The 17,387-nt window shown below is 40.4% G+C and overlaps 1 protein-coding gene across 1 annotated transcript in view; it reads left to right on the top strand.

Annotated features, from left to right (window-relative positions):
- Positions 1-8,475: 8,475 nt before the first annotated feature.
- Positions 8,476-17,387, top strand: part of LOC149462363 (inter-alpha-trypsin inhibitor heavy chain H2-like) — a 71,868-nt gene continuing 62,956 nt past the window's right edge. The window contains exons 1-2 of the mRNA XM_089676857.1: positions 8,476-8,618; positions 12,289-12,342. Coding sequence (XP_089532983.1) covers positions 8,529-8,618; positions 12,289-12,342 — 144 coding nt within the window. The 5' untranslated portion in view covers positions 8,476-8,528. The remainder of the gene's footprint in view (positions 8,619-12,288; positions 12,343-17,387) is intronic.

Below are 17,387 nucleotides of genomic sequence, written 5' to 3'. Positions count from 1 at the left end.
GAACTGAGCACTTAAAAACCCATGGTGAAAATTCAGGAAAAATAAGAACTTACCATATGAATTTATACTTTTTGATCAAATTTGGACGATGAGCAATGAGTTTATTTCTTGGCTTCCTGGGGAGGAAGTAATATCTTAGCAACTGGGGATCTTGTGTCATGTGGGTGAGTTTATTGATTTTTATATATTTTATTTATCTGTGCTAGAGGATTGGTGTTTGGGGTTTATCCTGGTGTTGGATTCTATACATTTCTCCTTTCACTGTCCTTTCACTGATTGGGGAAGGTGCAAGATCTGTAAGTATTTTTGAAATGGAAGGGTTATGCTGTGAAATATTATGTTATAATTATGGCATTCTGTGGCTACTACACACACTGGTTTGCCCTTAGCCTTTCCATCTGGGAATGAATAGAAGGTTAATCCCTCAAGCTAGTTGGATTGGTATGAGTTAATTGAGGGTTGATCCTTTAGGCTAGCTGGTTCGGCTATATAATGGGGACTGTACCAGTGTTGGGCAGACTTGAGGAAGAAGGCCATGCCTTCTGAAACGCATCATTATAACAATGGCAACAACAACCTAGGCCAGGGGTCTGCAACCTTTAAGACATAAAGAGCCACTTGGACCCGTTTCCGAAGGGAAAAAAAAGACTGGGAGCCGCAAAACCATTGCAACATTTATAACAAATCCGACACTGCATATATTGCAAAAAGCACTCTGGTCATGAAGGGGGTTTAAGGGCCCAGTAAGCAAAGGGTTAATCAGGGCCACAGTGTATCTTCATAATCACAATCATAGCCTTAGGTCAGTGGTGGGCAACCTTTTTTTTCAACTGAGCCAAATCTCGCCAAAACCACGATTGAAATTTATTTTGACAGCCACATTTTTAAAACTGAAAATACATCCCCCATATAGTAATTCATCCCCCATAGTAATTCATCCCCCATAGTAATTTATCCCCCATATAGTAATTCATCCCCCATATAGTAATTCATCCCCCATAGTAATTCATCCCCCACATAGTAATTCCTCCCCCATAGTAATTCATCCCCCATATAGTAATTCATCCCCCATATAGTAATTCTTCCCCCATAGTAATTCATCCCCCATATAGTAATTCTTCCCCCATAGTAATTCATCCCCCATATAGTAATTCATCCCCCATAGTAATTCATCCCCCATATAGTAATTCATCCCCCATATAGTAATTCATCCCCCATATAGTAATTCTTCCCCCATAGTAATTCATCCCCCATATAGTAATTCTTCCCCCATAGTAATTCATCCCCCATATAGTAATTCATCCCCCATAGTAATTCATCCCCCACATAGTAATTCCTCCCCCATAGTAATTCATCCCCCATATAGTAATTCATCCCCCATATAGTAATTCTTCCCCCATAGTAATTCATCCCCCATATAGTAATTCTTCCCCCATAGTAATTCATCCCCCATATAGTAATTCATCCCCCATAGTAATTCATCCCCCATATAGTAATTCATCCCCCATATAGTAATTCATCCCCCATATAGTAATTCTTCCCCCATAGTAATTCATCCCCCATATAGTAATTCTTCCCCCATAGTAATTCATCCCCCATATAGTAATTCATCCCCCATAGTAATTCATCCCCCATATAGTAATTCATCCCCCATATAGTAATTCATCCCCCATATAGTAATTCATCCCCCACATAGTAATTCATCCCCCATAGTAATTCATCCCCCATAGTAATTCATCCCCCATATAGTAATTCATCCCCCATATAGTAATTCTTCCCCCATAGTAATTCATCCCCCATATAGTAATTCTTCCCCCATAGTAATTCATCCCCCACATAGTAATTCATTCCCCATAGTAATTCATCCCCCATAGTAATTCATCCCCCACATAGTAATTCATCCCCCACATAGTAATTCATCCCCCACACAGTAATTCATCCCCCACATAGTAATTCATCCCCCATATTGTCTCAATTCACTTACCTTTGCTCCGCGCGTTCCTCTCGCTGTGTTCCCGCGCCGTTCTGGTCTTCAGGGCGGACTGAGAGAGGAGTTCGTCACTCTGCCCCGCCTACATCCTGGCTGCCCCACCTACATCCTGACAGCCAATGTTCCACGCTCCGCGGGCCGGATTTTTGAGGAGGGAGGGGAGCGGGCGCCCGGCACACAGAAGAGCCGCATGTGGCTCGCGATCTGCGGCTTGCCGACCACCTGGTGGGCAGTGTGCTCCGGAGCCGCAGCAAAGATGAAAAAGAGCCGCATGCGGCTCTGGAGCCGCGGGTTGCCGACACCCGACCTAGGCCCTTGCTTCCTACACCATGTGACTATTCTATCCCAGGAGATGGCAAGAGAACTGTCCGAAGGGTAATGTAGAATGATATGCTTGAACACAAGTTGTTGTTTGTGACTGCTAATTTCCCCACTTCCTTTATTGTCTTATTTAACGGTATTGCACCAGAACCTGTGCACTCTGTGTTTTTTGTGTAAATTGCAGAACTGGATAAATAGAAATAAAAATCGCTTAGCAGGTAAACAATTTTCTTCTATTTTATCTGTGTTTGTAACTGTTTGCCTGGAGTTTAGCCGTCAGAGCAAATGTATGTTGCCTTGGCTGGCAGCCTTTTTAGGGAGCAGCAGCTGCTCAGCCCAAGCATTCTCACCACAACAGCCTGCATCTCATCCCCACCAAGATAGGACAATGTAACAGACAGATGAGAGAAGAGGACTCTGATTGGCTGCATTGCCAGCCAGCTAGAAATCCCATCTCTAGACCCAGGGGGGAGAGAAGAGTCCATGGCCAGGGAAATAAATAGGCCAGAACCCGCAGAGAGATGTATGAGCACCAAACCAGAGAGGGAACTGTGAGCAGGACTTGCTCAAAGAAGTAGCGGCAATCCAATATATAAACAGCAGACTTCTTTATTATTCAATCCATGAAGATAAAAAGACATCAATACACGGCTCTGTAGGACACGACACTGTAATAGTAATGAATAAGCACTAAAGGAGTGTGAAACACATCTACTGATGATCCCAGAGCCATGTATTAATGTCTTTTGATCTTCATGGATTGAATAATAAAGAAGTCTGCTGTTTGTATATTGGAGTGCTGCTACTTCTTTTCCTCATGTTCACTGATCATGGTTGCGGACCAAGCAGGCACATCCAGCAACATGGGATCTCTGGTAGGTCAGCCTTGAGGGGAGTGTACTCTGTATGCCGTTTCCTGTGAGCAGGACTTGCCTGGGAAATGGGAGAGGAGAAGAAAAAAAAGGAGAACCCTGAAGGGACATGCACCAGGACAAAGCAGGCAGTCAGCCTGCACCAGTGGGAGATCCACAAGTCATCAGACAGGGCAGTCAGTCTGCACAGCAGTTAGCATCAGACCATAGGATCCACATGAGCATCAGCTACAGGTGAAGGCTTAAGAGGTGAGGCCCAGAGCTTGTTGGTCTCCCTCTCCTCTAGGTGAGCAAGGTGAAGACATCTAGAGATGAAGCAGCCTGTGTGGTTCCAGCTAGCTGTGACAGTGTTCATGCAAAGCACTGTTGTGGTGAGGGGCCTTTGGCCAATCTTATATGTACTGAACTTGATGCCTTCACATTGCATCACTCTTCCTTTTCTTGTGGATTACAAGTATCCTTACTTTAAGGGTGAGTGCTCCAACTTGAAATCAAGGGCCCCACCTCCAGATAACTTGTTCTATTAATCCACTGGTTAGTGGCTTGACAGGGCTTGAACACTACAGTAGACATCTGCTTTATCTTACATTGCAAAGGTATTAACCTTAGATACTGCTGCTATTCCTGTGTTCGTGTTGTTACCTTTTTGCGCAATTAGTGCATTCTGGCAGTGCCATTTCACAGGCAGCTAGGGAAACAAACAGTATTTACCTTGTTACACTTATACTTTTTTCAGAAGTTCAGATTGGGTTAACCTGTGATTGTTGCTTCTGTTTAAACTGAACTTCCCTTATATGGTTTATTCCTACTTAAATAAAGCCTACTTCATCACGAATGATGTGTCAATGAGTTGTTGGGTTGGTGGGTCACCTCTGGGAACCGTAGGAGGACCAAACAATCCAGAAGCCACTTCTGGAGTCCTTTCATGATGTTCACACTTCCCTGCCTAGGTGCATTGTTTTCAGCAGGGTTGATTTGACAAGAGCACATAGACTGTTCACTTTGCAAGGGAAATTGCACCCAAGAATGGAATTTTCCCTTAGTTTAGTGAATGCTTGCAAAAATACCATTTTTCATTTTCCTATGATTGGGTATGCTTTGCAAAGTGAATTTGCGCCAAATTAACTAAGCTAAGGGACACGCAACGTGAACAGCGTATTTGCCTTTAGTAAAGCAATCCATATGAATCAAAGACTTGCATTGTGAGAAGAAGTAATAGGACACAACCATTGTGTAGCACTTCAAAGCAGGAAGTACTGTAGATCGTGTGTGTGCAGTAAGAAAGTATAATATGTACATCACATAAAATATATGTACAAATCACTTTATTAAACGGTTTGATGTGGTTACATAAATCTACTGTACATAAATGTGATCTATTCTTCATGTACATAAAAAGGGCATTGAAAAGACTATAGAAAAAGACTATAATAAAATAGTACATTTTGTCAGTACTGCTCTTCTGAGCGTTCATTTCCAGTGGTTACTGGCAGCGCCTCCCCTTGTTCCTGCCTTAATAATACCTTGATAAGAGTGATCTCCACATGATTTCATATGCGTGCTTTTTTATCATGTTTGTAAGTACTAATGATAAAACAAGACATTTTTTCTTTAGTTAGTCTGTATTTTTGTAAATAATTATTTATATTTATAGTTGCTTTTTGTATTGTTATGTAAACTTTAGATTGTTTACCCACCATTAACCACATGCCGCCCAGCCACTGTAGAAATAAGGCGGCAGGGCGGCACGGCTGGGCAAAAGCACGTTTTAAAACGTGTGTTTTGAAAACAGGTAGGGGGCGCGCACGAGGCCTAAATTTATAACCAACTTTGAGTTTACTATATAATTTTTATAGCTGAAAGTAAAAAATATCGTTTTTCTTCAAAATTTTTGGCCTTTTTTTTGTTTATAGCGTGAAAAATAAAAAGCGCACAGGTGATCAAATACTAAAGAAAGCTCTATTTGTGTGAAAAAAAGGACGTAAATTTTGTTTGGGTGCAGCATTGCATGACCGCACAATTATCAGTTGAATTAGTGCAGCGCCGAGTAGCAAAAAGAGCCTTGGTCATTAAGGGGGGTAAATCCTCTGGAGGTCAAGTGGTTAATGTCTGAAGATGCTGAAAATCAACTAAATATGTTGAGTCAATTGTTGCGAATATGCTATAAATAGACCTGTGTTCTTATTATTTACAATAATAGACAGGGAATATGAGCATGGTGGTATAGTATTTTACTATGTGTGAGTCTTGTTGCATTGGAATCAAGTACACTACTCAAAAAAATTAAAGGAAAACTTTGAAAACACATCAGATCTCAATGGGGAAAATCATCATGCTGGATATCTATACTGATATGGACTGGGTAATGTGTTGGGAACATAAGGATGCCCCATCGTTTGATGGAAATTAATATTATCAACCTACAGAGGACTGAATTCAAAGACACCCTGAAAATCAAAGTGAAAAAATGATGCAGCAGGCTAGTCCATTTTGCTGAAATTTCATTGCAGTAACTCAAAATGGTACTCAGTAGATTGTATGGCCCCCATGTGCCTGTATGCATGCCTGACAATGTCGGGGCATGCTCCTAATGAGACGACGGATGGTGTCCTCGGGTATTTCCTCCCAGATCTGGATCAGGGCATCACTGAGCTCCTGGACAGTCTGAGGTGCAACCTGGCAGGTTCAGATGGACATAAACATGATATCCCAGAGGTGTTCTATTGGATTTAGGTCAGGCGAGCGTGGGGGCCTTTCAATGGTATCAATTCCTTCATCCTCCAGGAACTGCCTGCATACTCTCACCACATGAGGCCAGTCATTGTCGTGCACAAGGAGGAACTCAGGACCCACTGCACCAGTGTAACATCTGACAATGGGTCCAAGGATTTCATCCCAATACCTAATGGCAGTCAGGGTGCCATTGTCTAGCCTGTAGAAGTCTGTGCGTCCCTCCATGGATATGCCTCCCCAGACCATCACTGACCCACAACCAGTCATGCTGAACAATTTTACAGGCAACATAACGTTCTCCAAGGCTTCTCCAGACCCTTTCACATCTGTCACATGTGCTCAGGGTGAACCTGCACTCATCTGTGAAAAGCACAAGGCACTAATGTTGGACCTGCCAAATGTCAATTGAGCTCTATGGTGCCGGGCAGTGAGCGCAGGGTCCACTAGAGGGCGTCGGGCCCTCAGACCACCCTCATGAAGTCTGTTTCTGATTGTTTGGTCAAAGACATTCACACCAGTGACCTGCTGGAGGTTATTTTGTAGGACTCTGGCAGTGCTCATCCTGTTCCTTCTTGCACAAAGGAGCAGATAGCGGACCAGCTCATGGGTTAAGGACCTTATACGACCCTGTCCTGCTCTCCTAAAGTAACTGCCTGTCTCCTGAAATCTCCTCCATGCTCTTGAGATTGGCAATGGCACGTATTGATCTGCCATCCTGGAGGAGTTGGACTGTCTGTGCAATCTCTGTAAGGTCCAGGTATCGCCTCATGCTACCAGTAGTGACACTGACCCTAGCCAAATTCAAAACTAGTGAAAAACAGTCAGAAAAGATGAGTAGGGAAAAAAATGTCAGTGGCCTCCACCCGTAAAACCATTTCTGGTTTCATCTTATTGTTGCCCATCTAGTGCACCTGTTGTTAATTTCATTAACACCAAAGGAACTGAAACTAATTAACAACCCCCTCTGCTACTTAACTGACCAGATCAATATCACAGAAGTTTAATCGCTTCCTGACCGTCCTATAATACTGCTACAGAGCGGAACGGGTGCGCAAAATCACGTATACAGTATATACGTGATTTTGCATTTCCGGGTAGGTGATTGACAGGCGCAGCTTGCGCGCACCCTACCTGCGCCACCATTCGCGGCCGCGGCTGTCAATCACCGGGCCCCGGCCGGTAACTACTCACCAGTGCCCGGTGATTACCGAGCATCTCCGATGGGGAGGAAGACTGTTTTGTTTACAAACCGCCTTCCTCCCTGTCAGCTCAGGCACACTGCTCAGGATGGCTGTGCACAGCACAGCCATCCCAAGCAGTGTGCTTGCATTGAAGTACACCCCCCCCGTTCCCTAGTAAAACACTCCCTACATATAGTTAACCCTTTGATCGCCCCTCATATTAACCCCTTCCTGCCCAGTGCAATTAGTACAGTGTCAGTGCTTTTTTTTAGCACTGATCACTGTATTGGTGTCACTGGGGATGTCAGTGACACCAAGTTAGTTCCCTCCAGTGTCAGAATGTCCACCGCAGTCCCACAGTCCCGCTAAAAGTCACTGATCGCCTCCATTGCTAGTAGAAAAAAAATCCCAGTATCTATACCACCATTTGTAAACGCTATAACTTTCCCGTACACCAATTAATTTACACATATTTGGATTTTTTTTTAGCAAAGGCATGTTGCAGAATACATTTTGGCCTAAATTTATGACAAAATTTGATATTTCTAATTTTTTTACTGGACTTGTTTAATAGCAAAAAGTCCAAAATATAATTTTTTTCTCAAAATTGTCGCTTTTTTTTTATGGCACACAAAATAAAAACCACACAGGCGATCTAATACCACTGAAATAAAGCTCAATTCGTGGGAAAAAAGGGACGTAAATTTCATTTGAGTGCAGCATTGCATGACCGTGCAATTGTCAGTTAAAATAACACAGTGCTGTATCACCAAAAATGGCCTGTTCAGGAAGGGGGTAAATCTTCAAAAGGGCAAGTGGTTAATTGACTTGATGCTATACTCTGATTAAAAAGTGTTCCTTTAATTTTTTTGAGCAGTGTATGTACAATATGTATGATTGTCTAAAGACAAAATACTATTTTTATTATACTGCATGAACTTTATTTCAGTTCCTTAAAGTCCCACTCTTTCTCCCCTATATATCATTTATACTCAAGATGTTGGTACCATTAGACACATTGAATAACCCAAGGTCCATGTACACTCTTTTGGTCTATAGTTTTCTTTTAATATACATCTGTAAGGTGTGCTGGTCCTAGCTGTTTTCCATATATTGTTGTCATTATTTAAGGTTAAGATCAAAAATCAACTTCAAAGTAAAAAGAGAAAGATGGAAAGACAACATCCCTGTACCTGGTTATCACCAGAAGATAAACTAAAAACGGCATGTTTGCACAACCTCTCAGTCCCTGTCCTAGCTGTGACTTCTTCTACATCGCAAATATTTGCACTGGACAGAGCAAAGTTTATCATTTTACATTTAGAAAAAAAATAGAAGTTATAAAATCAACTTTGAAGCGGCTTTTGGCTCATTTGAAGAAAGTTTTCTTGCTAGATGCCAGGAGGATTCTCTGGCTGACAATTAGAAATCATGAGGAATCTCCTTTCTCTTGTGTTGCTATTATTCTCTGCTGAAATAAGGGGATTTGATCTGTACATAGAGGAGTTCCCTGATGCTGCTGTGAGTATTAACATTTTAAATCCTCTCTATATAAACCATAATATACAAGCGACTGCATACAAGTTCTCAGCCAGATTTAAAAATCAAATTTAATGGCTTTTGTTTCCATGGAAGGCATTATTGTCCAAAGTCTGGTGTGGATAAACAAAAGTGATTGGCTCTCTGCTTAAGTTAGGTGTGAAGCAATGTCAGTCTATTTCAAGTGTTTCTATCTATCACCAGTACATTTTAACTGTTCATATGTGTTATGATACTGAACTTTTATATTGAATAATGTTTTTCACTCCAGTAATTTTATATTATTTTCCTAATTTTATAAATTATTATTTGTTAATAACATTTCACTAAAATTTGTATAATTAGTCTAGTTTTAAATGACCAAAATTAACAAGGATCAAGGATACATGTAGTAGAGGCTCACGGGTCCCCCAACTCTCTAGCTCATCAAACCCTTCAAGTAGTTTCAGATAATAAGTATAGTTATTATAAAATAATGACTTAAAAGATAGTTATATTTAAATTATGAAAAATATAGCAATTAGCATACGATTTCAGATAGTTCATTGAACCCCACCCCCAAATATTTATTACACGAATAATAATTTATTATATACTACCTTAATAATAAAAATAGTAGTACTGAGAATAGTCATAAAATAATAACTTAAAAAAAAATAATATTTAAAATATGAAAAATATTACATTTAGCATATCATTGTTACTAAAACTGTTATTAGGAAGGATACATCTTTACATTTTTAGCACTGATCACTGTATTGGTGTCACTGGGGATGTCAGTGACACCAAGTTAGTTCCCTCCAGTGTCAGAATGTCCACCGCAGTCCCACAGTTCCGCTAAAAGTCGCTGATCGCCTCCATTACTAGTAGAAAAAAAATCCCAGTATCTATACCGCCATAAACGCTATAACTTTCCCGTACACCAATGAATTTACCCTTCAAGTAGTTTCAGATAATAAGTATAGTTATTATAAAATAATAACTTAAAAGATAGTTATATTTAAATTATGAAAAATATAGCAATTAGCATACGATTTCAGATAGTTCATTGAACCCCACCCCCAAATATTTATTACACAAATAATAATTTATTATATACTACTTTAATAATAAAAATAGTAGTACTGAGAATAGTCATTATAAAATAATAACTTAAAAAAAAATAATATTTAAAATATGAAAAATATTACATTTAGCATATCATTGTTACTAAAACTGTTATTAGGAAGGATACATCTTTACATTTTTACATTACTAAAACTGTTATTAGGAAGGATACATCTGATTAACGTCATATTGATATTTAGTTGGAGGTTGTTACATTTAAGGGATAAGTCACAATGCTCTTGCAGGTTCATTCTGTTCCTCTGTTTAATTAGAATTGCATTTGCATGGCTAAAACCATCTTCAGCCATGTACAAATTAGAAGAAACAGGAAAAAATGGCTCAAGCATTGCATACAGTTGAGAGTATTTAGCAACAGTATCGCTCCAGTACTTATGAAGCTCCAAAGATTAATTGACCCATTTGACATTCCATCATTTCTGTCAGCAGTACCCCATTGCAGCCAGTAATAACTCAGCAATTAACAATTTTGTATAGACATAAAAATGAAATATTTTTCTTATGGTATGGGTTACAGAGTATCACTGCTGATTAAAGAAAGCCTGTAAGGACAGCTGCAGAACCAGTCACCAGCCAGCCCTAGGAGCTGGCATTGTGGTCCTTGGAAGTAGTGCTTCTTTAGGGCAGAACACGTGATGCATGATGGGCAGAGACATGTAAGCCCAGGATGTAGACCTGATACCCTCAGCTGGGCAATGGTGGGCCTCCAGTGCTGGATAGAAATCTAAGCTATGATTTGTAATAGCTATCCTTAGAAGGTTATTTAAAGGGATTTTGGTAGCCTAAAAACATTTTCAGATATATATAAAAAGGAAACAGAAAATATTTACTGACAAAAATGTTAAGACAGTTTGAGTGTTGCATTTAAAGCCAAGTTGGTTGAATTAATGATTTCTTTAAATTTCGCAGTGATATGTTTAATATTCTATGAATGCACGTAAATTTCTGGAAAATAAAAGATTATTGTATACTCCAAAAGAAATTCCATACTAGATGACAGCAATCTGTTGCTCTTCACTAATCTCTTACATAAATTCAATCAGGACTGCCACTCATTATAAAACTGGCTGTCAGTAAAAATTTGGTAATTCTACACCTATCAGAAACAAATCCTCAAGTGTACAATATTATACCCTTTAGAAACTGGAATACTATGCACAGATATATCACACTGATGTTGAAGTATTGTTGGTTTCTTATTAACAACAAAGCCTCTGTTTGCCCAAATGCAGTAAAGGTTTAACAATATTTTAGAGACATTCAGCCCCAATGTGATGGTCACTTCTTATTTTTCAGGGTTTTTTAAATCTATTATAGAAATTGTCTTTTTACACTATAGGTCCTAATGATACTTGTGTATTTAAATGCCTGTGATGCGCACAGATCAAGGCTAGCATAGAAACACATGGCTACTAGATACCTCTAATTTCTACATTGTGATATTTTATGCACTCCAGTTCTTAACCAATATTAATTACTGGATTCCCAGGGACTTTTTATCTACCTGATATACCAGTCAACCTAGTCCTACTTTGCTAAGTGGCTGACACTTCAGCATATTGGGTTTTATTAGTTGATGCAGTTTCCGTATGTATAATTGTACCCCTTCTCTTATGTCTCGGATAACAATGCTACCGGCCTTACACTTCTTTGGACTGTGGATTTGACAACTGTATGAAGTCACAAACTTCTCGTTATCTGTTGCACACCTTTAAATTAAAAATAAATGCCTGTGATAAGTCTAAAAGCATCATTGGCACTATTTCCAGCAAAACTTTTGTTACAGAGATATGAAACTGAACTATTGAATATGAACAAAATAAGAAATTTGCACCAAAAATTAATAGTAGTAGTTTGTTTTATTTTAGCACTGGATCCTGGGTATCTGAATGCAGTTTGTATGTTCTCTCCTTGCGTTTGCTGGATTCCTCCAAGTTCCCCCATTTCTTCCTATAAATCAAAAACATACTGATAGGTTAGTTAGCTTCTTCCATAATTGCCCCTAGAGTACATATAAATCACCAAAAAGATAGATAGTGGACTGTGGATACTTCTATATATTCTGTAAAGTGCTGCAGAATATGTCAGTGCTATATAGATTAGGGAAATAAATCACAGAGTTATCTGAAAAGGTATTGCGGGTGAAGTCTTCTTTTAGCACTTGCTTGTTTTCTTTGATAGGCATTGTTTTCCCCACTACATTTGGCTTCTAATATATGTTTTTCTTCAGCCAAAGCTTTCAAAGAATACAGTAAATGCACCCAGGTATCAGGAAAAATGTATTCTGTAAAATATAAAGGGGATCTGATATGGTAGATCTCTCCCTTTTTCCATTCTTTATTTTTTTTTCTTTCAGGATTTTTCATTAAATGCTGATAACTAAACATGTTAGTATAGCTGTGTAAGATAAGTAGGATAAAGTTTCATGATTGTAAGTAAATATAACATATCTGTTGGTACATGTTACTATATGATCTGGATAACTGAAAAGGACTAACTATAGATTAATGTGTTTTTATTCTTTTAGGATCTTGGTCTACTCATGGATGAACTAGAACCCCATATTAAGGACAGAATAAAGGTAAAATGTAAATGATCTTAGTAAATTACATACATAATCCTTTATATCTGCATACTTTTCATATTTTGGAAAGGATTTCTGGCCCCAGGACCTAGCACCACATACCGTCTACATGTGTCATAGCTTTGCCAGTAATAGCACTCCTAAATTATATCTAAACCCAAGAACAAAAATGTAACATATTGCAGCATACCAGTCCTTACATGTAGCTGCAATCATTTTCTTTTCAGGCTAATAACATTTTACTCCAATATAAAAAAAATGCTGGTTGATCTTGCCAGAATTTCAGCTCTCTTCCAATTTCCTGGACTTTGAACTGATATATCAAACAATGTTACTAGCCTTCCCAGCATCTTGTGAACTACAAAATACCTCCTTACTATGTAACAGGGATGAGAAGAGAGGAAGATTTCTGTAGTCAGAAAAGCAGACTACGGTTGCAACGCTGTTCCTCTATGGATACTCAGCAGACAGTGAGTGTTATCATCCTAGCTGTGTCTCCAGGTGCAAATTAAGAACACAAAGCCTGAAAAATTAAAACTAATACAGTCACTACAGCTAAACACTGGTCAGCTGTTATACAGTCAGGTCCATAAATATTGGGACATGGACACAATTCTAACATTTTTGGCTCTATACACCACCACAATGGATTTGAAATGAAACGAACAAGATGTGCTTTAACTGCAGACTGCCAGCTTTAATTTGAGGGTATTTACATCCAAATCAGGTGAACGGTGTAGGAATTACAACAGTTTGCATATGTGCCTCCCACTTGTTAAAGGACCAAAAGTAATGTGACAATTGGCTTCTCAGCTGTTCCATGGCCAGGTGCGTGTTATTCCCTCATTATCCCAATTACAATGAGCAGATAAAAGGTCCAGAGTTCATTTCAAGTGTGCTATTTGCATTTGGAATCTGTTGCTATCAACTCTCAAGATGAGATCCAAAGAGCTGTCACTATCAGTGAAGCAAGCCATCATTAGGCTGAAAAAACAAAACAAACCCATCAGAGAGTTAGCAAAAACATTAGGCGTGGCCAAAACAACTGTTTGGAACATTCTTAAAAAGAAGGAACGCACCGGTGAGCTCAGCAACACCAAAAGACCCGGAAGACCACGGAAAACAACTGTGGTGGATGACCGAAGAATTCTTTCCCTGGTGAAGAATACACCCTTCACAACAGTTGGCCAGATCAAGAACACTCTCCAGGAGGTAGGTGTATGTGTGTCAAAGTCAACAATCAAGAGAAGACTTCACCAGAGCGAATACAGAGGGTTCACCACAAGATGGAAACCATTGGTGAGCCTCAAAAACAGGAAGGCCAGATTAGAGTTTGTCAAACGACATCTAAAAAAGCCTTCACAGTTCTGGAACAACATCCTATGGACAGATGAGACCAAGATCAACTTGTACCAGAGTGATGAGAAGAGAAGAGTATGGAGAAGGAAAGGAACTGCTCATGATCCTAAGCATACCACCTCATCAGTGAAGCATGGTGGTGGTAGAGTCATGGCGTGGGCATGTATGGCTGCCAATGGAACTGGTTCTCTTGTATTTATTGATGATGTGACTGCTGACAAAAGCAGCAGGATGAATTCTGAAGTGTTTCGGGCAATATTATCTGCTCATATTCAGCCAAATGCTTCACAACTCATTGGACGCCACTTCACAGTGCAGATGAACAATGACCCAAAGCATACTGCAAAAGCAACCAAAGAGTTTTTTAAGGGAAAGAAGTGGAATGTTATGCAATGGCCAAGTCAATCACCTGACCTGAATCCGATTGAGCATGCATTTTACTTGCTGAAGACAAAACTGAAGGGAAAATGCCCCAAGAACAAGCAGGAACTGAAGACAGTTCCAGTAGAGGCCTGGCAGAGCATCACCAGAGATGAAACCCAGCGTCTGGTGATGTCTATGCGTTCCAGACTTCAGGCTGTAATTGACTGCAAAGGATTTGCAACCCAGTATTAAAAAGTGAAAGTTTGAGTTATGATTATTATTCTGTCCCATTATTTTTGGTCCCTTAACAAGTGGGAGGCACATATGCAAACTGTTGTAATTCCTACACCGTTCACCTGATTTGGATGTAAATACCCTCAAATTAAAGCTGACAGTCTGCAGTTAAAGCACATCTTGTTCGTTTCATTTCAAATCCATTGTGGTGGTGTATAGAGCCAAAAATGTTAGAATTGTGTCGATGTCCCAATATTTATGGACCTGACTGTATATATATATATATATATATATATATATTTATTTATTTATTTATTTATTTGTTTTTAGGTTCAAATATGCTTGAAAGAAAGCCTGTACTAGGAGAAATATGTAGGCTGCAATTGCTGACCTTCTGCAACTGCTAGTTCCCTGCTCTTTCTGGGTATACTTGATACTGGGAGTACTTTCCGAATCACTGAGCAGGAACAAGTATACAGTGAGTGAAGTCCACACTTGATCTGTACCAGGGGTGGACTGACAACTCATGGGGCCCCCGGGCAATAGGAGATCATGGGGCCCCTGTGTCCTTGCCCAAACTCAAAAAAGCCTATGAAAAAGGTACCGGGGACATCTCATGGGGCCCCTACTGACCCCGGGGCCTCGGGCACTGCCCGAGTTTCCAAATGGTCAGTCTGCCCCTGATCTGTACTTTCTAAGGGTCAGTGAATTGAATTGAAGCTATTTGATCAGCAGGAATTACAGCCAATCAATGAGTGTTTTCTGAAGCAGTTGTGCTATGGCCTCCCCAATTTTGTCTGCATTACTTTTTTCTAAATATTGGAGAGCATTGCAGCCCTAGATATTATTTTTTTAATAACAAACACATCATACTTACCTGCTCTCAGTGTTTTTGCACAGAGCAGCCAAGATCCTCCTTCTTGGGTCCCCCGCCGGCGCTTCTGGCCCCTCCCTACTGTTGGGTGCCCCCACAGCAAGCACCTTGCAATGGGGACACCCCCGGTTGCGCGTATCCGGCCTCTCTCTTCTCATCGACTCACTGGCTGTGATTGACAGCAGTGGGAGCTAATAACTCCCGCTGCTGTCTCAGCCAATGAGGAGAGGGAGTCCAGAATTGCCAAGACTCCAGTGCACATCGCTATATCGAGAGGGGGCTTAGGTGAGTATTAGGGGCTGCTGGGGGGGAAGCTGCACACAGAAGGTTTTTTATCTTCATACATAAAATGCATGAAGGTAAAATACCTTGAGCCTTCAAAAGAAAATTCCATTAAAGCACAATGCAAGCTAAAACGTTGTATTTTGTTTTGAACAGGGACAATTAAAGACTCTTTTTGTTTATTTATGTCTATGTCTCTGTTGGGGAGATTTCCACTCATTTGGAAATTATGGAAAATCTACAACAAGGACAAAGACAGAAACATATTTTGTGCAGGGTTAGTAAGGTTTAGAACTTCTGATTGTGTTTGTTGCTGTTTAAGCCTCCCTGTCCCCTATCCCCATTTGTTGTGCAGGCATCACATGGTCAGGATGTGAGAAAAACTATCCCCATTGGAGTCATAAAAAGAAAAAAAACCTCTGTCCAAAACTAAAAAAAAAATTGTGATTGGAGTAAAGCATTTACATCTAAATTACTAATCAAAGCGGAGCTGCACTCAAAAGGGGAAGTTCCACTTTAAGTGTTTGTCTCCCGCTCCCCATTAAGGATTGGCACCTTTGGGGAGCGGATACCCTAATTTGACAGGTACACGCTCCCACTTCCACTGTGATCGCCTAAGGCAATCGGAAGTGGAAGCTGTCCTCCCCCCCTCCCTCTCTGTAGTCTTCTGGGACACGTGACAGGTCCCAGAAGACTACGGGGCCATTCACAAAACTCAGCACTTCTCGCGCATGCGCAGTGGGCACCCGGCTGTGAAGCCACAAGCTGTCACAGCCAGGTGCCCACACTGAAGATGCTGGTGCCGGGGAGAGAAGACGGCCAGTGAAACCAGCAGTGGTGAGGACACCACTGGACCGAGGGACAGGTAAGTGATTGTATTTTAAAAGTCAGCAGCTACAGTTTTTGTAGCTGCTGACTTTTTTTTTTCTCAGCTGGAACTCCAATTTAAAGTGTGTGACCAAAAGCCAACAGTTTTCTTAGTTTTGGATAGAATAGGGAAAGGTTAGAACCCATGTTATACTGCTATCCAGGGCTCTGCTAAGCTGGCCATACAGTCAGTTTTTTTTTTTTTTTCATTCACCCAGTGGGCTGAATGAAAAAAAGCTTACAGCTTCCTCCATCTACGCAAACAAGTTGGATGGAATAAATCCCCCCCCCCCTCCACCATGTACCTGCAGTTGTCAGAATACACTGCTCAGTCATTGACTAATGAAAAGTTTTCTAACATATCCCTTTAACAGAAGTTGATCAACTTCTGTTGAGCAGGGATAACCATACATTGGTCGGAATTCAGCCAGTCCCTGATGAACCAAACAGAAAGAATAAGCCCTCTTTTTAGTAGGGTGAGGGAAGGCTAGAACTCCGTTGGATATTTTTTTATCTGTCTGTCCCTGTAGCAGATTTCCCTTTCTTCCTGTCTAGTGAAATTATTGTCACCGAGACAAAAAGTGAGGGACACTCACTCTAAAGCAGGCCATAGATGATGTGATTTCTTTACTGCAACTACGGGTTGTAGAAAAGAAAATCGCTCCATTCCTTCATCAACACTATCAGTGTTGATAGGGGAATACCTCCAGCGGAGCTATTGTTTTCTCCCGGTGGAGAGGTTTCATGGAACCATCCCTGCCAGGAGAATACAGTGGTTTCTGCTAGTGGCTTTAGCTGCTGGCAGTAATTGCATGCTAAAAATCCAACGTGCTGGTTGTACCCAAGTGAATAGATGGATCAACCTGTGTACAATCAGCCTGCCCATAAATGGTCCCTGCTGATCCGGCCAAGATTGGAACCTCTGAATTAAACTTATTGTGCAAAAATTAACAATTTATTTGCCTGTATTTATAGTTTTAGCTGCACAAAAGTCACACATTAACACATGATTAAAATGCATATAAGAAAGATCTTACAAACGTTAGAGAACATACTGTGATCT

This window comes from Staurois parvus, unplaced genomic scaffold (assembly GCF_062004578.1).
Source record: "Staurois parvus isolate SC_StPar_1 unplaced genomic scaffold, SC_StPar_1.0 ptg000175l, whole genome shotgun sequence".
NCBI lineage: Eukaryota > Metazoa > Chordata > Amphibia > Anura > Ranidae > Staurois > Staurois parvus.
Note: the sequence above shows the minus strand (reverse complement) of the source record. Positions and strands in the feature narration are given on the sequence as shown.